Raw genomic sequence first — 23,263 nt, 5'->3', positions numbered from 1 at the left:
TCAAAAAATAGCATTCTTTTTCAAAGCAATTTCTAATATACAATATTAATTATTAGACAAAAATATTTTTTAATGTTTCTTTTTATTTTAGATTCAGGGGGTACATGTGCAGGTTTGTTACGAGAGTATAATGCATGATGCTGAGGTTTGGGCTTCTATTGATCCCATCACCCAGATAGTGAACACAGTACACGTGGGAAGTTTAAAAAACATCCTTGCTCGCTTCTCCCTCCCTCCTTTCCTTCCTCCCTTCCTCCCTCCCTTCTTTTGGAATCCCCAGTGACTGTTATTCCCATCTTTATGTCTTATATGAACCCAAAATTTAGCTCCCACTTATAAGTGTGATATGTGGGTTTTTGTCTGTGCGTTAGCCTCTGGCTGCATCCATGTTGCTACAAAGGACACAATTTCATTTTTTATGGCTACGAAAAATGGGGTTTTGATTAAATAAATTTAGAAAATGCTGGGTGAAGGAAAATTAAACAGATTTATTTACAGGAAGACTTCTCAGATATTTTAATATGCAAATGTGAATTATGATTCTAAAGAAGAGGTATTTCTTTTAAGAGATTATCTCTTAAGACTAAATGTCTTATAGAACAGCCTTATACCTTTACAGTAGGACCACCTGGCTTGTTAGTACTAGTTTGGCACAGTCATAAATAGCCAAGGGACTAAAATTCTCGTTTAATAAACTGTATTATATTTCGCTGTTTACCTCATTAAGTCTGCTACTTCTTAATGCTGCTTGTCTCATGCCATGGTAGTGCATTTTTCCCAACAAGGTTTTAATTTTTTAATTTTGTAAATCAGACAGTTAAATACTGTGGATTAGGAGTACTGGCCAGACCGCAAGTTGTCTTACATTAGTGACCAGAAATAATTGTTGGACCAAGAAACTAAAATGTTGTTAGCTTTACTTTTTGAATTTATTGAAGCATCTTCCTGCAAAAAAAAAAAATAAAGTTAGATTTATACCAGCAGGTTATTTTTGGCAATGATGCTTGTTTACTATGCTCTCCTTAAGGTATATGAGTGCTTTTTCAGGGAGATAACATAGTGTCTTTGGCAGAAGGTATTTTCCATGATGTTTTTCTTTAAATAAAGAAGAGTTACTATGATGCCTCCTCATTCAATCATTGCATCAGAGTTACTCTAACAGTTCTGGACACAGGGCAGCAAGCATACTTACTTATTTGGGCCCACCATCTTAAAATGTTCAGATGTGTGAGTTTGAAGGTTGTTCTCTTCTCCTCATTTGAGAGTTTTCTGTGACCTTCCTTAACAACCAGTTCCTCAATTATTTGATCTTTTCTTATTTTCTACCCACGGACATTTACCTGTTTAATGAAGACAAGTCTGTTCTCAGAGCAGGGTATGTTTTGTTGCCTTTCTATCCATTAACCACCTCCCCACAACCCTACTCTGCTATTTTGAGTGTGCTTTTTAGTCATTCTATGGCATTTTTAGAAAGCACAGATTTTTTTTTTTTTAAAAGAATATGAATGGATTTTAGGGTAATCTAGTCCACCTCTTCAAAAGAGCTAGTTAGCAATGGAGCAGGTCCAGAAACCCTGGTCTCCTGATTCCTAGGACAGGACTGTTTCTGTCCTAGAGTGCTGCTTTGGGGCCTGAGAGATTCTGTAGTTTTTGTTTTTTAATAAGCTTCCATAACATAGTTATTAATAAAATGTTCTGAATTTTTATTTCACTACCAGAAATCAAAAGAGAATTGTGTCTCCCTTCTATCATTAATTTAATTTGTATAACCTTGAGGAAGCCACTTACTTTCTGTTAGTACGAGTTTCCTCATCTGCAAAATGAAGAATACAGTAATTATCTCTCACTGTTCTGAAAACTAATAATAAGGTATTCACAGTGTTAAGCATGGTGCCTGGCATGAAGAAAGCTCAATGCATTCTTCATACTGCTGCTAGTGTAAGTTTCCTAAAATGTTCTTTGATTGTAATTTTCTTTTTAAAAAAATTTAATGACAGCCTATCATCGACAAATTGATTGTCATTTTCTTTTATAAAGCCCTTGTATTATCATGACAGTCTGGATAAAATCAAATGCCTTAAAAGATACACAAGACCTTTATATATTATCGTTCTCACTTTTTCAGTTATAGCTCTTACCATGCCTTTTTTTTTTTTTTTTTCCTTTTCTTCTCCTGGCTCTCTGGCTTCCACAACTTGGTAAGGTTTACACTTTGCCTAAAAAGCCAGCCCCTCTTGTTTTTATCTGTGATCAGACATTTCTTTAGGAAGGATTTCTTGATCTTTCCAGTATTTATCAGTTTTATCATGTGGTGCTGTCCCATACTTGTGAGAGTTGTTATATTATATTTGGTATGTGTATCATATTACCTTTCCACCATTCACACGTTTCTAAATCTAGAATACCCAAATGTTTACTACAAGAAGATTAAGGGACTTACTAATAGAAGTCTGTTTAGCTATTGAGAGGCACTTTTATTTAATTCCCCTAAAATGTGAAAATTCCCTGATTGTGTGGTAAAGATGCCTCTCTGTCTCTTTTAACTATAGTTATTAACTGTTGATTGTTATTACCCTTAGTGTTGTGTTTTATTTTGATTTTTTTTTGTATTTTAAAAATTGGTTTATAATCGTTGTACATATTTTGGGCATAGGTATGATATTTTGATACACACACCACATATATATATTTTATATATATATAAAATGTGTAATGATAAAGTTGGAGTAATTGGGATATCCATCACCTCACACATTTATTGTTTTGTTTTAACAAGAGGTTTTTAACACAAATATGTTTCAAGGAGGTGGTGGTGGGGGTGAAGAGGGTAGTTGTCTGTGAATGTCTTTATTTACAAAGAGGCCTGTCACTCAGAGGGGGTCAATAGAACTTTTAATAGCTCTTACCTGTTAAATTTTGTAAGGTTTTCCTTTGTTTTTTTCTTTTTTAAAATTCAGTGGTCAGTTCTTAGATTGTAAGGTTTTTCAACCTTTTTGTGTCTTGAACCTTTTTGGCCATAGGGTGAATCCCATGAACTTTCAGAGCATTGTTTTAAAATATAAAGTAAAATATCTAGGATTAAAAAGAAACCATATATATTGAAATATAGTTATCAAGACTGGGCATGGTGGCACACGCCTGTAATCCCAGCACTTTGGGGGGCCGAGGCAGGTGGAACACCTGAGGTCAGGAATTCGCAACCAGCCTGAGTAACATGGTAAAACCCCTTCGCTACTAAATTAAAAAAAAAAAAAAAAAAAGCCAGTTATGGTGGCGCATGTCTGAGCTGCTTGGGAGGCTGAGACAGGAGAATCACTTGTACCTGGGAGGCAGAGGTTGCAGTGAACCGAGTTCGTGCCATTGCACCCCAGCCTGGGCAACAAGAGCAAAACTCTGTCTCAAAAAAAAAAAAGTTATCAGACTGTTTTAAATTGTGATATATATCAATGCATGTGCTTCTGTATTAATATATTAAATAATGAAATCTAGTGGCAGATATAATTTACTGCTATAATTTCAAAGTAGTGACAACCATAAATTATATAGAGCGAGACCCTGTCTCAAAAAAAAAAAACAAACTGTAATAAGATATGAAAATATCTATGATTTATATTGGTCATGAAATCACAGATACTACTAAAACAACTGTGGTTTGTGCTTTTATTTAAAAGTAATGAGCTAAATTTCAGTTGGAAGCTAAAAATCTATTGTTCCCAAGTCTCATCCATGTATTATTTTAACTGTCATCTACCTTTTTCATCATCCTTTCTTCCTCTATGTTCTGCCCTACTTCCATTCTCTTTTCCCTAATAGTCCATAGTAGGGATCTGAAAGCCAGTTTAAATATGTCACATTTTAAGTATAGTTTTATGATCCCTGCTGTATTCTTTTTTTTAAAGGAAAAAAAGCCTCTCAAATATGTAGTGGTAGTTTTTCATATTCATTAATGGAGTGACAGTTTAATTTCTTTGGCTGAGCATTTAATATATCTCTTCAAATGTTTATTAAATATTTTAACGACCTCTTTGTTGGTTTGAGATCCTTTCTATCTCCATGACAAAAATTTCCATGGCCAATGGTTCTTAAACTTAAGCATACATAAGAATTATCAGAAGGGCTTGTTAAAATACAGAGTGTTGGACCTATCCCTAGGATTTCTGATTCAGTGGATCTGTGGTAGAACTGGAGAATTTGCATTTCTAACAAGTCCCCAGGTGATAGGGCTGCTGCTGGCCAGGGATCGTTATTATTAAAAGATAGTGAGTAGAAAAACAAACTGTTTGTCTCACTATACTCTCAACAGTTAACACACAAGACCTCTGGAACTTCTGATTACCAGGAAGTGTGTGGGATTTCTCCCGACCAATAAACGGGTCAGTCAGTTCTGTAGTAGACACCAGCTGGGTGTCCTCTAATTCAGTTCAATTCTAACACTCTCTGCCTGGAGATAGCATCAGATCCTCTGAGAAACACATTTACCAGTTTATCATAAAGGATATTTAAAGGATACAAATGAAGAAATGCATAGGGCGTGAAATAGGGGGAAAGGTCATGGAGGTCCCATGCCCTCACTGGGCATGCCACGCTCCAGAAACCTCCACATGTTCAGCTATCTGGAAAGTCTCTGAACTTATTCCTTTTGGGTTTTTATGGAAGCTTCATTAAGTAGGCATGATTGATTAAGTAATTGGCTGTTGGTGGTTGACTTAAACCTTCAGGTTTCCTGAAGGCCCAGAGGTTGGGAGTGGGGCTGAAAGTCCCAACCCTATAATCCTGCCTTGGTCTTTCTGGTGATCAGCCCCCATCCTGAAGATACCTAGGGGCTGGCAGCCATTAGTCAATCTTTGGCACACAAAAGGACACTTACTACTTTGGAGATTCCAAGGATTTTAGGACTTGTATGCCAGGAAATGGGGAGCAAGACTAAATAAATTTATTTCACACATATTTCACAATATCACAGCTAGAACTTGGGAGATTTTCTTATCACTAGATGAGCTTGCAAAAGATCACAAGAAAGTTTTACATCAAAAAGAAAAGATTAGCCTGGGCAATATGGCAAAACCCCATCTCTACAAAAAAATACAAAAATTAGTCGGGCATAGTGGCAGATGCCTGCAGTCCCAGCTAGTTGGAGGCTGAGGTGGGCAGATTGCTTGTACTTGGCAGGTCAAGACTTCAGTGAGCTGTGATTGTGACACTGCATTGTGACAGAGCGAGACCCTGTCTCGGGGGGAAACAAAACAAAACAAAACAAAAAAAACCATTTATGTCTCTGATCTAGTTAGCAAAAAGATACTTCTTTTTTTTTGGAGAAGGAGTCTCGCTCTGTCACCTAGGCTGGAGTGTAGTGGCACGATCTCAGCTCACTGCAACCTCCGCCTCCTGGGTTCAAGCAATTCTGCCTCAGCCTCCCGAGTAGCTGGGATTACAGGTGCCCGCCACCATGCCCAGCTAATTTTTGTAGAGATGGGGTTTCACCATCTCGGCCAGGCTGGTCTCAAACTCCTGACCTCAGGTGATCCGCCTGGCTGATACTTCTTATATATGGTGTTTGACAAGTCTTACAGGAAAATCTGAATTTTTTTCCCCATATCACCTTTATTCTGATATGTAATAGTTGGAAAATAAAGGCAAGATTTAGAATAATTACTGAGAATGAAAAAATTCTTTTGAAGAGGAAACCAAGAACTTGGTTCAAGAGGTGAAAGAAATTAAAAGGTGGTACTTTCTTTTTGAGACATTTACTTTCTTGAATAAACTTGGCATCCTTTTTTTTTTTTATTTAAATTTTTTCTCTAGGGACATTGGTCTACAGTTTGTATCTCGGTTTACAACATTAAGCTTCTTTCATTTTGTTTGGAAAAATAAGGCTGGCAGAATTACATTTGTTTTTAATTCCATTGCTAATATTACAGACTTAGGAGGCTATCAGATGCAAGTTATTTACTTGAGACGAGAAGCACTGATTATTTTGGCTAGGCTTCATCTGAAGGCCTATGTTCTGGGAAGAGAGGCCTCCATAAAAAAGGAAGAACTTTTAGTGACCTTTATCCTGGAGAATAAAAGTAAAGATCAGAAGCCACTGCATTCAGTTTACCATCTTACAAAAGGAGTCAAGTATTGTATAGGTCAGAGACCACTATTGTAAGATCATATAAGTCCTATGTCTAATTTTGTTATCCTCTGTTTCTCCATAATAATTAGTATCAAGTGCTTTACAAAAAGAATCCCCATATACTTGTTTTTGGAGGCCACAAGAAGTGGGGAGGCTCATGAGAGACTCCAGTTAATTCTGCAACTAGTCTTAGGGGAAACAGAACTCCAAAAAATAGAATAGCTGAAAGGAGAAGAAAGCAGACTGAATTCTTGTGCTTATCAGAGGAAGAACAAAAGAATGAGTTGTCCTGGATCTGAGACCATTAGTGGGGTTACCTGAGATGACCTGTGATGTGTGTGGCACTGTGTTCTTTTTATGTGAACTAGAACAAGAAATTAGATATGGCCCCTCCTGTAAAGAAGCTCACTCGTTTGTGGGGAAAATATATAAGGAAACAATTCTTTATAACCTAAGGTTTAATAATATTAGTGTTATAAGAGTGAAGGAGAGAGATCTTAGCTATTGTGATGGGAAGTTTACATTTTAGTTGAGTTTGGGAGGATAAATAAAATTTCATTTCGAAGAAAAGAATTTTCTAGTTGAGAAGTCATTCATTTATACCTTTTCCTACCTTCTCCTAGTCCATTACCAAATCATGTTAATTTTGCCTCCGAAGTATACCTTGAGTCTTCCCATCTTCATTGCTACTAGGCTAGTTCACTCTGTAGTTTTTTTTACATGAGCTATGTTGATGGCCTTTGGCCTTCTAATCAGCCTTTCTGTTTTCATTATTGCCTCTTCCTCCTACCTCCAGCAATCTATGCTCACCATAGTAGCCAAAGTGATTTAAAATATAAATTTGTAAGTGGAATAGTGATACTCCCTACCTAAAATCTTTCAGTGGATTCTAATTGCACTTAAGATAAAATTCAGGAGTATTTTAAAATTGTTTTCACTTAATTTTTATTTTTTTCTGTATTCAATGGATGCAGTTAAAAAAAATTTTTTTTTAAAGAGATACGGTCTTGTTATGATGCCCAAGCTGGAACATAGTGGTTATGCACAGGTGCAGTCCCACTACTCATCAGGACAGGAGTTTTGACTTGCTCTGTTTCTGTCCTGGTCTGGTTCACCTCTCCGTAGGCAACCTTGTGGTCCCTCACGTTTATGCCAAACTTAGTGCAGATACCCAATTGACTTAGTGCACTATAGCCCAGAATTTCTGGACTCAGGCGATCCTCTTGTCTCAGCCTCCCAACTAGCTGGGACCACAGGCATGTGCTGCTGCGCCTGGCAGGAGTTTTTAACATGGTCTTTAAGACACTGAATAATTTGGTTTCATCTAGAAACAATAATAATAGCAACCCCCCAAAAAAGGAAAAAAAAAAAAAAGCTCTAACCTTTAAAGTTTCTTTACTATATTGCCAGGAATTGTTTTTAGGGTTTTACATATTAACATACATATTTCACACTCTCAACAACCCTAGGCCGAATAACTTTTCCAAGGCTAGATAGCTATTTAAGTGGTAGAAGCAAGGATTTAACCCAGAGCCCAAGCTCAAGCATTGTACTCTGATGAATTATATAATATCCCTTCCCCTCACAATATAAATTATTGTAATCACAGTGCTCCTTTCATCCTTCCATTAATCCAAACTCTTGACCTCCACAGGGTGTTCATGCATGCCATTTTCTGTCTGGAGTAGATTACTTTCTAGTTTTCAATTTCTAACTCCTGGTTGTCCTTTAGATTATAGTTTAAATGTCACTTTCTCACAGAGAAAGAGGCCTTGGCTGATATTCTTAAATCTCAATTAGGACTGTTCTGTTATTTTTTTATCATAGCCCTCCATTCTTTAATGTTTTGTTGTTAGCACCTACAACTTTTGATGCATTCAGTTCCCACCATTAGGTAGTAAATACCTTCCAAGAAATTCAAATCACATAAAACCTGGCATTAATGTGAGGTTAATGAAATGGCCCAGGTCAGTCTGGGTATAGGAGGAAGAGGTGTGTGTATGAAATGGGTTCCAGAATTCAGACTAAGGTATCCAAAATCAGTCTAAGGTCCAGCTGTGGTTTGGTGCCACCTGGTGGTAGTTGTGTACTCCTGTGACTGCTTTTTGAGGATAGGATGGAAGATGGGAGCCAATGATCAGTTGCCTTACCTGAATTCATGTATTCAGGAAGTTTTACTCGACTATATTTATATTTGTGCTCGTTTGCTTAATGTTTCCACACTGTGCTCCATAAAGTCAGAGACTATATCCATTGTGTTTACTGGAATTTCTCAGGGCCAGGAACCCAGTAGGTTTTCAATAAAATATTTGTTTATTGAATGAGAACACATCATGAACCAGAATGGATTGCCAAGAACTTTGTATTTTATTTAGAGACTGCCCGTCAGTGTAGTTTAACTAGAGTTTAGGCTACATAGACAGGTATGGTTGAGAGATAATGCTAGACAGGTAAAGGTACAGTAGGACTGGATTGTGATGGCCCTTGAATAAAATAGGAACTGTGTGAAACATTATTTGGAAAAGATGAGAAGTGAAAAGAGGGACATTTATCTTAAACATCCAGAACATAGAAGATGTAGCTTTCAAAATAATAACTTTGGGATAGGTTAGGGAATAAACTTTACCAATTTAACAAAAGGCAACAAAGGAGAATAAAATGATGGAATAGAAATAATAAGTCAAGATAGTAGAAGTAAGTACAAAATATATCAGAAATTATATTAAAATTATTGCGGTCACAAGACAATAACCTGTGTTATTTATAATAGATGCATAAAGCAAAATTAAATGAGTGGAAACAGCTGATATGTAACAGATAAACCAAAATTAAGTTTTAAAAATAGAAAAATATGTTTACCAGAAAAGTACTAATCAAAGGGAGCAGGTATAATAAAATACAATTTAGGGTGAACATTTTTAATTGGGACAGAGAGATACTCTTTATATTGCTAAAAGGAACAATCTAGAAGACAAAATCATCATAAACTTATATGCATCTAGCAACACAGCCTTGAAACACCACTTAAAACAAAAATTTTTAGGAAAACTAGACATGTCTACAAAATAGTGGGAGGTCTTTGTCAAAGTGGAAAAAATCAAGCATATACAAAATTAAAAATGGTATCAAAGAATTCAACTACAAAGGGCTTAACAAACTTTGTAAATTGGAGATATATAGGACATTGTACCTAACCTAATAGAAACTTAAACATTTTTTAGTTATATGTAAGTCAGTTTTTAAACATGTACTATTCCATAGAGGAATATTAATAATGTCTAGAAAGTCAGTATCATACAAAATATGTTATTTCAGCCAGGCATGGTGGCTCATGCCCATAATCCTAGTGCTTTGGGAGGCTGAGGCGGGAGGATCACTTGAGGCCAGGAGTTTGAGGCCAGGCAGGACAATATAATGAGACTCTGTGTAAAAAATAAATTAGCTGGGCATGGTGGCACTCACCTATAGGACACATTACACTCCAGCCTGAGTGACAGCCAGACCTTCTCTCTAAAAAGAAAATCAAATAAATATTTGGTCATGATGCAAGAATATTAGAAAACAATGAAAAGACAATCAAAGTACTTAATAATATTGGAAACTAAAAATTAGTGGACCAAAGAAGAAATGAAAATGTTAAAATACTTATGGCTAAATAACATTGAAAGCATTCCATTTTTTTTTTCTTTTCTTTTTCTGTTTTTTTGTTTTGTTTTGTTTTGTTTTTTTGTTTTTTTTTGAGACAGAGTCTTGCTCTGTCGACCAGGCTGGAGTGCAGTGGCGTGATCTTGGCTCATTGCAACCTTTGCCTCCTGGGTTCAAGCGATTCTCCTGCTTCAGCCTCCTGAGTAGCTGGGATTATGGGCACATGCCACCACACCTGGCTAATTTTTGTATTTTTAGTAGAGATGGGGTTTCACCCATATTGGCCAGGCTGGTCTTGAACTCCTGACCTCAAGTGATCTGCCAGCCTTGACCTCCCAAAATGCTGGGATTGCAGGCATGAGCCACCATGCCCAGCCAATTATAGCTACAAATATTCTAAATAACGAATAGCAAATGAAATCCATCATTGATTTAAAAATACATAATGACTAAATTCATAATAGGAAGGCAAAGGTGGCTATATATTAAAAAGTTAATTATTGTAGTAGCCATGTGACTAGATTAAAGGAGAAAACTCCTGTAATCATCTCTATAGATTCAAACAAACATTTGTTAAAATGTAAAATCCGGGCCAGGCGTGGTGGCTCAAGCCCAGCACTTTGGGAGGCCGAGGAGGGCGGATCACAAGGTCAGAAGATCGAGACCATCCTGGCTAACACGGTGAAACCCCTTCTCTACTAAAAATGCAAAAAATTAGCCAGGCATGGTGGTGGGTGCCTGTAGTCCCAGCTACTCGGGAGGCTGAGGCCAGAGAATGTCGTGAACCCGGGAGGTGGAGCTTGCAGTGAGCTGAGATCGTGCCACTGCACTCCAGCCTGGGTGGCAGAGCGAGACTCCGTCTAAAAAAAAAAAAAAATTAAAATCTGCTGAGGATAAAAGACTCTTAATCTGTATTGGCACCTGATAAAGAGTACATACTAAAAATCTATAGCAGGCTGGCACAGTGGCTCACGTCTGTAATTCCAGCACTTTGGGAGGCCGAGGTGAGCAGATCATTTGAGGTCAGGAGTTTTGAGACCAACCTGGCCAACGTGGTGAAACTCTGTCTCTGCTGAAAATACAAAAATTAGCTGGGCGTGGTGTTGCATACCTGTAATTCCAACTACTTGGGAGGCTGAGGTGCGAGAATTGCTTGAATCTGGGAGATGGAGGTTGCAGTGAGCTGAGACCGTGCCACTGCACTCTAGCCTGGGCAACAGAACAAGACTGTCTCAAAAAAAAAAAAAAAAAAAATCTATAGCAAAATCATGCTTAATAGAGAAAGAAGATGCCAGCTATCAACTTTACTAACTAGAATTATTATTGGATGTCCTAGCCAATGCAATAAGACAGGGAAAAAAAAAGACATAAAGATCAGAATAGAAGAAACAAAATTGTTATTATTTACAGATGACTTAATTAACACATAAAATTTAAGAGATGATCCAGATAAACTGTTAACATTGCTAAGAAGTTTTATCGAGTTTGCCGTAGGCAGGAGCAATAATCAATAAGAAGTGAAACAAAAATCCCATTGATAATAGTAAAAAAAAAACCACCCTTTACTAGGGAGCTAAGAATAACTCTAAGATATATAAAGATAAATAAAGAAATCTAAAATTAGATCCCTATTTCATATCCCCTCATTTTATTCATTTTTTAAAATGGCATTACTTTAATCTTTTTTACACAACAGTCTCATCTTCCGCCCTCCCAAATAAGCATCAAATTTAAATTGAGTAATGTATATTTTCTTAGTGTGTTGAGATTGTATGTCCTTTGTATATAATTAAAATTTATATAAATGGTGTTATGTATCTTATTTTGTTTCCTACTTTTTAAAGTAAGCACTGTTCCTAATATCCTTGCATGTTGCTTTGTGTATATCTTATTTGTTGCTCAAACTGCTGCAGAGTATTCCCTGTTAAACATTCACCACATTTTACCTTTCTACTTACCTTTCTACTTACTTGATAATAAATAACCTTCAGTCCCTACTTTTATCCTCATGCTGCATAACAAACCACTCCAGAATTTATTGACTTGAAACAAGAACCAGTTATTGTTTTCATCAGACTTACGGGCTAGTTATGTGGCTCTGCTGTGATGGCTTTGGTCCTGTATCTAGGATCATCTGTGGATCAGCTGGAAACTAACTGGACCAGGAGGGCCTTAGCTAGGACAACTCAGCCCTCCTTTTGTCTTTCCTGTTATCTTATCTTATTTCTTTTTTGTTTCTTAAGATGTTAGTTGCCGGGCACGGTGGCTCACACCTGTAATCCCAGCACTTTGGGAGGTTGAGGCGGTGGATCACCTGAGGTCTGGAGGTCGAGACCAGCCTGACCAACCTGGGGAAACCCCGTCTGCTAAATATACAAAAAATTAGCCAGACATGGTGGCACATGTCTGTAATCCCAGCTACTCAGGAGGCTGAGGCAGAAGAATTGCTTGAACCCAAGAGGTAGAGGTTGCAGTGAGCCTGGGCAACGAGTGAAATTCCATCTCAAAAAAAAAAAAAAAAAAAAAATTAGTCAAGAACTCCAGTATTATGTTAAAGTGATATTTTAAAAAGATTAATAATATTAATGGCCATCCCTGTTTTGTTCCTAATCTTGAAGGGAATGTAATCTGAAGTTTAAACTTAAAATTGTTATAGTCTTTAATATGTAATGTATATACCAACTTAAGGAATTCTCTTCTATTCCTTTTGTTTGTAACTATGAGTCCTATCGTGTGCTTTTTTGGCATTTGATAAGTCATTTTCTCTTTTACTCTTTTAATATGGTCAGTTGATGGCTTCCCAGATGTTGAACTCTTGGAGTTTGAGGATAAATGTTACTCATCATTTTGCTTTGCATTGCTTTAAGTTAAGGAGTCTTGGAATCTATTCATAAGTGAAGTGGAACCATAATTTTCTTTTCTTGTCTTTATCTGCTTTTGAAATCAAGATTACACTGGCTCATAAAATAATCCAGGTAGCTTTCACTTAGTTTTATATTTTCTGCAAACAGCTTGTGTAAGTTAAGAATTAATTTTGAAATTTGCTAAAATTTGCATAAAAAATATTCAAGCCTGGGTTGTTTTTTTTTTCTCCATGGAGGGAAGGTTTTGTATTGTGTTTTAATTTCTTTACTATTTACTATTCTATTCAATTTTGTGTGTGTGTGCCTATTATTATTTATAATTTTTTTTTTGAGACCGAGTCTCTGTCGCCCAGGCTGGAGTGCAGTGGCGCGATCTGGGCTCACTGCAAGCTCTGCCTCCCGGGTTCACGCCATTCTCCGGCCTCAGCCTCCTGAGTAGCTGGGACTACAGGCACCCCCCGCCTGGTCTGGCTAAGATTTTGTATTTTTTAGTAGAAACGGGGTTTCACTGTGTTAACCAGGATGGTCTCGATCTCCTGACCTCTTGATCTGCTCACCTCGGCCTCCTAAAGTGCTGGGATTACAGGCGTGAGCCAGTGTGCCCAGCCTATTATTATTATTATTATTATTATTATTTTGAGATGGAGTCTGGCTCTATCGCCCAGGCTGGAGTGCAGTGGCACAATCTCGGCTCACTGCAAGCCCTGCCTGCCGGGTTCACGCCATTCTCCTGCCTCAGCCTCCCCAGTAGCTGGGACTACAGGCGCCCGCCACCACCCCCACCTTATTTTTGTATTGTTTTTAGTAGAGACGAGGTTTCACCACGTTGCTCAGGCAGGCTGGTCTCAAACTCCTGACCTCAGGTGATCCACCCACCTTGGCCTCCCAAAGTGCTGGGATTAGAGGTGTGAGCCACTGCACCCGGCTCTATTTTTTTTTAGCATTTTACTTTATTTTATTTCTGAGATGGAATGTCGCTCTGTTGCCTGGGCTGGAGTGCAGTGGCACGATCTCAGCTCACTGAAACCTCTGCCTCCCAGGTTCAAGCAATTCTCCTGCCCCGGCCTCCGGAGTAGCTGGGATTACAGGCGTGCACCACCATGCCCAGCTAATGTATATGAAAAACATTTATCCTTAATATTTAAATACATGCATGTTAATACAACAATGAAAAATTTCTTGTTACTCAACACATGGCAGAAATTTAAAATTTCAGCTTATATCTTGGATTGACAAGCATGTGAGAAAAATGGTAACTCTACCAAACCACTGGACTTGCATAGCCACTTTGGACAGAATTACGTCAAATTAAAATTGTACTTACAAGCTGAGTGTAGTGGTGTGTGTCTTAGCTACTCAGGAGACCAATGGGAGGCTATCTTGAGACCAGGAGTTCAAGACTATCGTGGGCAACATGGACAGACCCTCTAAAATTATTTTTAAAAATTAGCCAGGTGTGGAATATGACTGTAGTCCTAGCTAAGAGGCTGAGGTGGAGGGTCACTTGAGCCCAGAAGTTCAAGGCTGCAGTGAATTATGGTCATGCCACTATTCTCTAGCCTCAGTGACAGAGTGAGACCCATACCAAAAAAGAAAAAAAGAAAATGCTTATTTTATAACCTAGAAACTTTGTTTGTTGGTATATGATGTGGAGAGACTCTACCATACATGTTTAAGAAAACAATTTTTTTTTGCAGAATTATTTATAAAAGTGAGAAATGGAAACTCTTTGCTAATGTGATGAATAACTTTATTAGATAATGTGATGAATAACTTAGATAATGTGATGAATAAAATGGGGTAAATGCATACATTGGAATACTTTGTAGCATTTAAAAAGCATAGCTATATTTACTTATACTGACATGGATAGAATGTAAATATTGAATGTTAAAAAATACATTTTAGAATGGCATATGTAGTTTAATGTCATTTATGTACCCAGAGCATGTAAAATAATGCTATATGTCATTCAGGGATACATACACAAACACATATGTACATATGTAAATATATATGCATGTAAAAGTATAAAAAATAGAATGGAAGAATATACACTAAACTCATGATAGCAATTTCTCTGGAGAGATGGAAGGGTGTCTGGGGGTCGTATTCAAAAATGCCATCTTCATCTTTTATATGTTATTTCTTAGGGAGAAAACAATCTTACAGCATAAATGAGTAGTTGTAGGTTCTGGTTGAGAAGGGGATATGACTATGTTACATTATTTTTAGCAATTTCCTATATGGTTTAAATCCCCCTAAAAATGTATAAGAGATGAGTTCTTAAACTAGGAACATAGATGACTAAGTTTTCTAACCTGGTAAGATGATGGTTACTGATAGAGTAAATGAAATCTGTAGATAAAGGATCTTTAGTTATCTGTTGGTTATTCAAGTAGAGATGTTTATTATACAATTGGAAATTAGTACCTATATTTTTTAAAAAAAGTAAATCAAGACTTGATATGCTGATTTTTGAATCAGTATAGTAATAGTATTGAAAGTCCTTGGCCAGGCGTGGTGGCTCACGCCTGTAATGCCGGCACTTTGGGAGGCCGAGGTGGGCGAATCACCAGAGGTCAGGAGTTGGAGACCAGCCGACTAACATGGAGAAACCCCGTCTCTACTAAAACTACAAAATTAGCTGGGTGTGGTGGTGCATTCCTGTAATCCCAGCTACTCTGGAGGCTGAGGTAGGAGAATCGCTTGAACCTGGGAGGGGGAGGTTGCGGTGGGCAAAGATTGCATCATTGCACTCCAGCCTGGGCAATGAGCGAAACTCCGTCTCAGGAAAAAAAAAAAAAAAAAAGAGAGAAAAAAAGAAAGTCCTCGGTGGGGGTGGATAATACCACTCTAGAGGGAGAGAGTGGAGAATGAGGAGACAAGGCGGCTAAGGATCACACTTAAGGCGAACAGTCATGTTTAACGGTTGTGTAGAAGTGGGTGAAGACAACTGAAAAGGAATAGGAAGAAACAAAGACAGTTTACTATCATGAAAAACGAAGGGAAGGATTTCAATAAAGGGGTAGTCAACAATATTTGGAGAAGCAGTAAGATGGAGACTGAGAAGAGGTCACTGGATTTGGCAATTAAAAACTCAGTATTGACATTTGAAGAATTTTTCAGTGGGTAGAGTTCAGAAAGTATTGTAAGAGAAGAAAACATTAGTTAATCTAAATATTCCTTTTGGAATTAAATGAGATTTGACTAGTATATTTTCAGTAAAATTTTTATTGTAAATTTTTTTTTTTTTTTTAAAGAGAGAGTCTTGCTCTGTGTCCCAGGCTGGAGTGCAGTGGCATGATCCCAGCTCACTGCAACCTTCGTCTCCTGGGTTCAAATGATTCTCCTGCCTCAGTCTCCCGAGTAGCTGAGACTACAGGCATGTGCCGCCACACCCAGCTAATTTTTTTATTTTTAGTAGAGATGGGGTGTCACCACATTGGCCAGGCTGGTCTCAAATTCCCAACCTCAGGTGATCCACCCGCCTCGGCCCCTCAAAGTGCTGGGATTACAGGCGTGAGCCACCGTGCCCAGCCTGTAATTTTTCATAAACATGCTAAACAAGAATTATATATGGGCCCTTGTAAAGTTTCACAAAAATTGCAATTTTTTTTCAAGTAGATTCAAGATACTACATATTCTTCGATAATAAAGAACTCAAACCCTTGAAATCAGTTGTCATAAATGTTGTTTAAACTATAGAGATAATTAAGTATTTTAACTCATGTATATTTGGTGCTTAATAGATGCTATTTTAAAAAGTTGCTTGTGCCCAGGCGCGGTGGCTCACGCCTGTAATTACAGCACTTTGGGAGGCCAAGGCGGGCAGATCACGAGGTCAGGAGATAGAGACCATCCTGGCTAACACGGTGAAACCCTGTCTCTACTAAAAATACAAAAAATTAGCTGGGCGTGGTGCGGGGCGCCTGTAGTCCCAGCACTTGGGAGGCTGAGGCAGGAGAATGGCGTGAACCCGGGAGGCGGAGCTTGCAGTGAGCTGAGATCGCACCACTGCACTCCAGCCTGGGCAGCAGAGCGAGACTCCGTCTCAAAAAGAAAAGAAAAAACGTTGTTTGTCTAACACCATAGAAGAGACTAGCTTCAGGGCTGGGCACAAATCATGCCTGTAATCCCAACACTTTGGGACGCCATGGCAGGAGGATTGCTTGAGGCAAGGAGTTGATGACCAGCCTTGATAGACCCTGTTTCTATAACTAAATAAATGAATTAATGACTAGCTGCAATACTTAGCTGACAGTCTTATAAGAGTGGCTGCTAAGAATTGAACAGAATGGTTTGTCTAATATAAATCATAAAGCGAAGAATCAACAAGTCTCAAGGAGAGTCTGGCCCAGGGATAAGTTAAAATGCAAAAAACATGAACCTAAGTCAGATCACAGCTAAGCTAAGTACGTATCAAAAACAGTACATACTGGACCCTTACTCATCAGAGGATTTTCATGGTTGTACATAGAAAGACTTACAATAAAATTACTTTTAGGAGTTATGATCCTCTGAGAATCTAAAATTAGCCATAGTCCTTTTCCTCAGAAAAAATACACATTTCATTAACAAAAATTTGCCTCTTTGAACCCCTATTAAAAATATATGCCTTATGAAGGCTTTTATAATTATAAATAATTTAACATCCTTGGGTGGTAATTATACCCACTGTATATACATCCTATTATTTAATTTCATATATAAGCAGTCTTGTGTATCATACTGTCTCTGACTTTCACCCTTGGTGGGTGGGGAATTTTGTATGAATTGAGAAGGCTTAATTTCTTCCTTTTGTTACATAATTTAGTGCTACCAGCTTAATAAACACCTACAACAGAAACTTGCTTAAAGTAAGTACTGGATAATAATTTGTTGAATAAATGAATTAGTTTATGACTATGGGTTCGAACATCTTCATTTTAATAATACTTTATAAAACCTGACTATTAAATAAATCAGTAACATAAAAAGCTCAAATAGACATTTAAACAGTAGTATAAAATATATGAAATAATTCATCTTTTTTCTTTGTACATCTGTAGACTGCACTTCTGTAACTATTGTCTATTTTCTGATGTTGACAGACCAGACTTTACTTGGTGCTCCTAAATTACGTGATTCCAACTTGTCCTTCACAGACATATTTTTCTTATGGTTTTCTTGACCCCGTTTTTTCCCTAAACATGCTCAAGACACCAACTTTGAATTTCATTGTTGTATGAGAAAAACTTAAGACAGCTTGGCCTCTTCCTATTCTCGCATTATTCACTTCTCAAAACTGTTTTCTTCCGTTTTTCTCTCTTAACTTCCCATTGCTTTACCTTTGACATTAAAAAAAAATCAACCATTTTGCAGTTTATAATACTATAAATATAATAGTATTAAAATGGATTTAACTTTTTTTTAAAATAACTTCTAAATTTTATAGAAGACTGTTTTGTAAGAGTTTTGACCTTGAAATAATAAGATACTTTGTAAACTTTGTTAAGTAACTTCTTGGGGCCTCAGTTTCCCAATGTGTAAAGTGAAGAAGTGGACTAACTCTGTGGTTCTCAAATAACTAGCTGTAGTGCAGTGGTGCGATCATAGCTCACTGCAACCCGAAACTCCTGGGCTCAAGAAAACGGCTGGCTTCAGACTTGAGTCCCTAGGTGCAGAGGCCCATCACAATGCCTGGCTAAGGATGATGCTTACTTTAAACTGATTGGCAATAAAATACAAAAGCTACCATGTAGTTCATTTTGTCCCATACATGGCAGGTTTACCTAATTAAAGAAAGAGATCCTTATTTAAAGAGGAGTTGTACTTTGGAAATAGCATGTAGGTTCTTTTTTGGGAGGGTGAGGATCATGGTCATATAGGGGTAGGGTAAAAGGACCAAGAGAATAAATGAATATTAGGATAAATGAGAAAAAATAGTCATGGGTTATGTAAATCCATTCTGATGCTGCACTCAGGTTGGGCAAGATTTTATGAAATGATATCGCTTTAATGTTACCACTGAAAACTTTTTTTCTCTACACAGTTAATTCGGATCATAAAAATTGTCACCTTGTTATTTTAAATTTGTAACTGCCAGATCTTTTTGTTTATTCAGCAAATACTTACTGAGCACTTACTCTGTAGGAGGCACTGTTCCTTTATGTAAGTTTTGTGTGCCAACAACTTTAGGATAACCCTTTGTTTCAAACAATTTATGTATTATGAAATTCTGAAACCAGGGAAGCATTTTAATGAAGCGTCGTCATTATATTGGTTTGATTTCCTGTGTTCAGTAAATTTAGTCATTAAATTGGCGATTTATCTCCCTCGTCCATTGTATTTTAATATGTATTTGTAATAAGGTTTTCAGGAAGAATTTTTTTAAGTAAATGACATTATAAATTTGTTTCCAAATGAACCAAACAGAAATGAAAGGGTACATGAATTTCATGATTTAGTATATTGGGGGAGTCTAATTTCCAGAGGTTGGTGTGTTCTGTTTACTAAGTACCCGTTTAATGTGCTCTTTGACACTTCTGTTAAGGGAAAAGGACGAAGTTGGTCTCAGAAAGTTGGGAACTCCTTACTTTCCAAGTAAAGGTTTCAGAATATGTTATAGGTATGACTTTTTTGTTGGTGTTCCTGTGTTAAAGTGCAGATGTTTCAAGTGAACTGGTTACATGTTGCATAAGGTTTGAAAAAGCCAAAAGAAGTTAAATAGCCACCTTTATTTACAGCTGCAGGACTAGGTATTAGATTGCTTCCAGGAAGAAAATATGATTAATGGCTCTTTTCCAGAGGGGGGACAATTGCAGACTTTTCTTCCGCAGAGCGTGAAATGTGCCTCTTCCTGCCCAGGGGCTGTGTCCTCGCGCGGCTCCCGGAGCCGTTTCCCAGCCTCAGGTGTCTCTCGCCGCAGGCTGCTGCCGCTCTCCGGAGCGAGCGTCCGGGACTTCCTGTCTGGGCGCGGGGCGGAAGGATCGCGTTGCCAGCTGGGGCGGCCGCCACAGCCGCCGCCGCCGCCGCCGCCACCGCCCCTGCCCCTGCCGTTAGGTGGTGGGGTTTCTCAGCCCGGCGGCGGGAGGCGGGCCGGCCTCGGCTTCCTGTCGGAGGACGCGCAAGGATCCGGGCGTCGGAGTGTGTGCGAGTGCGTGAGTGTGTGTCGGTCGCACGGCGTGTGTCTCCGGCCGCGGGTTCCGCCTCCTCCCCTGCCGCCGCTGCTCACGGTGTAAGTCAATGTGAAGCAGCAGCTCCAGCCCCGGGATAAACATGGCGACGTCTCTGCATGAGGGACCCACGAACCAGCTGGATTTGCTCATCCGGGCCGGTAAGGACAGGGGAACTTTTCTCCCGTGCATCGGTGCAGCAGGAGAGGGGGTGCACAGAAGGCGGGTGACTCCCCTGTAGCAGTCTGTGCTGGGGGTACAGTGTCCACCTCACAGTCACTGGGGCGGCTGGGGGAAAGGGGGGAGTGAATGAAGTAATGGAGGCGACGAATCAGGAAGTGATCACCTTGGAGAGTAACCTGCCTCGAATCCGGCGCTGTCGCTTCAGGGTGGGTTCGGCGAGCAGCAGCAGCAGCTGCCGGGCGGAGCGCTGGCAGCGGGTGCTGGAGAACGGAGCCGCGGTTAAGTTGGGGACTCGGGGGCGGACGAGTTGTGCGCTTCACCCCAGTTGCTGAGGAACCAGGAAGTGAGTGAGGCTGTTGTCTCTCGGCTGCGCCTGCCACGCTGTCTGGCCGGAGAGGCCGCTACTGCCCGCGGTCGGGGGCGGCGGGCTTCTCCAGGGAACGCTCGCCACCCCCGCTCGGTTCTCCCTTCAGACTTCGTCCACAATTCCATGACTTCCGCATGGACCAGGCAGCCAGGGGCGATGTCCGGTGGACCGATACCCGCCAAAAAAAAAATGCTCTGACCCTCCCTCCTCCGCACATTCCCACCTTATGCAGTCTCGGGAGTAACGGTCCTGGACAGGGTCACTTAATAATGTTGAGTAACCGGGATGATGTTTCAGGGGCCCGCCTCCCTTTGCTCATTTAATGGGTGGCTGTGAAGAAACTAGGTTTATGCCCCTTCCCTCGTGGGTTTTTTTTTAGGGGGAGAATGGGAAGAACACGGAATATATTTGTACCCCTGACCTGGAGGGTTGCGGCGCAGAGAAGAACATTTATTTTTGTAAACAGTGGGTGAATGTTAAGGAGCGAGGCGGGAGGGAGGGAGTCTTGGCCCTAGGGAAGTCTCAGCACGGAATTGCCCCCTTCCCCCCTCCCCCCCAAACCTCCCACCACAGCGGAAGCGCCTCGGAAAGGACAGAACGGCCGGGATTGACAGGCCTCTGGTTCCAATCTGCTCTCTGAGGTGTTCCAAATTAGAACGTTGATTTCTGGGGGCGGGACTACGGGCCCGCGCTGGGCCAATGAAGATTGGGCGGGAGTGAAGCTGACAATGTACGCATGGAATTGGAGGGAAGAGGAGTGTAAACACGGAAGTGGCCGCAGGGGTGGGGGATGTGCGGCGCCACTGCTGCAGCGGAAGGGCACGGACTTAAGTTACATAGAAAGAGCAGCTTTGCTTAATAGCAGACAGCGCAGTGAGGGTTCTGAATCGATGTAGCACTGCTTGAATACTGTTTACTTACTGTAATAGTAAGCATACATGTTCCTCTTCCCGGTTCCTATTTCATATTGCCATGGATGGGAAGTGGACGATGAGAAATATTCAGGGAACACAGTAATTCTGTAAAAGATCTTGACAGTTTTCCATCCATTGTTTTTAGGTAAGGGACTTGAAATTAGTAGTTTGCCTGGCAAAACTCTGTGATTCAGTTCTTTTGGGGGAAATCATGAACACACGTGTATCCAAAGTTAACGGAAGCGCTCTAGGTTAAAAGTCTTAAATAATATATAGGTATTGAATACCACGCAGTGGTGACCAGTCTTTTATTCTATAAAATGTAATAATATGTATTTCAGAGGTTCCAAAGGAAAATAGAGTTTACTGGGTAGTGATTAAAACACATCTGTTTGACAGTTGCTTTCTGGTCAGAACAAGAACTTAAGTTTTAGTAAGAGAACACAATGAGAACTTGATTCCTTTGTATATATTGTCCATTACTACAATATGAATTAAGGGATGGAATTTTTGGCTTTATGTTATTGGTACTAATGATACGTGAAGTTATGGGGTCAATGATATTTCTTGAATATTGAATATGTACAGTTCAAGACATGTTGTTTCCAGTAGCTGCGAACGCTCGGAAAGAACCTTAGAATGCCTTTGCATCAAAACTTTGAAAGATACTATAAAGGTAGGAGGGCTTAACTTTGCCATTGGAAACTCTTTTTTCATAAGCTTTTGGAATTACCAGCGAAACTGAATATGGCCTGTAGATATTTTCCTTGGAGTGTATATGTGTGTATATAAAAGACTGTCTTTGGTTTGAAAAGACAAAAGTTTTGTCTTCTTTTGATAAAGGGGTTTCAAAAAGTTAAGTGCTGTTTTCCAGCTCTACTGCATTTCTGTACTATATGGGAATCTTAAAGTTTAAGATAATAATGTTTTGTAAATAATATGTTTTACATACAATTATTTTCAAGTTATTTCACCAATTATGTTCATGTAATCTGAAGCTCCCTTCCAAGCCTTATTTTAGAAGGAAACTTGAGAGAGGTTTGCTCATTTACCCAAGGTTTATTCAGTGTGTTAAAAGTTTGGGAGGAAAGATGGCCCAGAAGATTAGGAATCATGATTCTAAATTTTTATTGCTGCCAATTTTCAATAGCGTTGGTGGGATAATGTTTCTAAAGTTTGTGTTTGTGTAATGGACAGAATACCTTTTTATCTCCTTGAGGGAAGTCATCAAGTGTGAGAGAGAATTTGTCCTCACAAAGATTTTACAGTCTGGGGAGACAGGTGAAAATCTATATAATGTATAAATGTAAAAAATAGCTCCAGTGATTGCTGTAATGGGTTGATGATTAGTGTAGAATGATATTTATACAACTTGTAGAGGAGATAAGCTTTAGGTTAATATTTTCAGCATAACTTGTTTGTAAGCAAGTATATAACACTTAATATTATCACTGTTGCTACACATGTTAAGGTAGCTGTTAAGCTCTAATATACTTTTTATTTTCTTCCTTTAGAGGCATTATCATGTTTGCATTCCTTTAGCTATAAATATGCTGCCAGAGGAGTCTGAGTAAAGGATGAAATAAATAAGGTTATTTATTAAAACTCACTGTCATTTTACAAAGTATGTTTGTAGTAAAGTCTCGAAATACTTTAGAAAATTTTCATGGACAATATGATGTATGAGAATGAGCCTTGACCTGAAGAGTTGAGGATCTATATCTAGCTGTCACTAAACTAGCTAGTGACTTAACCTCTTTAGGGCTTCATTTTCTCTTAGAGGACAGGGTTGACTAGATGATTCCTAATGACTTTTAAAGCTCTAAAATAAGTGGCTTGGAAATACTTAATGGAAAGGTAAGGCTTCTCCTGGGTTTTTTTTTTTTTTTTTTTTAATATTACACCATGTGAGTGAATATGTCTATACGTTCGTTATGTAATTGGGAGGTTAACTTTTTTTATCCAGTCTTTGAAAATAAAAATGTGTGCCAAATTGTAACTTGAGGCTCTTCATA

At 38.9% G+C, this 23,263-nt stretch overlaps 1 protein-coding gene across 32 annotated transcripts in view; it reads left to right on the top strand.

The window, feature by feature from the left end:
- ELF2 (E74 like ETS transcription factor 2) overlaps nucleotides 1-23,263 on the top strand; it is a 121,516-nt gene that overhangs the window by 74,896 nt on the left and 23,357 nt on the right. For 4 of the 32 annotated variants that reach the window (XM_015139242.3, XM_001087584.5, XM_015139241.3 and 1 more), the window contains exon 1: nucleotides 19,819-19,945. The exons of the other annotated variants lie outside the window; for them this stretch is intronic. In XM_015139242.3, coding sequence (XP_014994728.1) covers nucleotides 19,888-19,945 — 58 coding nt within the window. In that variant the 5' untranslated portion in view covers nucleotides 19,819-19,887. Of the gene's footprint in view, nucleotides 1-19,818; nucleotides 19,946-23,263 lie in introns of those variants that run through there. 32 annotated transcript variants of the gene reach the window in all.

The sequence above is a fragment of the Macaca mulatta genome, chromosome 5 (assembly GCF_049350105.2).
Source record: "Macaca mulatta isolate MMU2019108-1 chromosome 5, T2T-MMU8v2.0, whole genome shotgun sequence".
In the NCBI taxonomy this organism is placed as follows: domain Eukaryota; kingdom Metazoa; phylum Chordata; class Mammalia; order Primates; family Cercopithecidae; genus Macaca; species Macaca mulatta.
The sequence above is the reverse complement of the archived record's forward strand: the minus strand, read 5'-3'. Positions and strand labels throughout refer to the sequence as shown.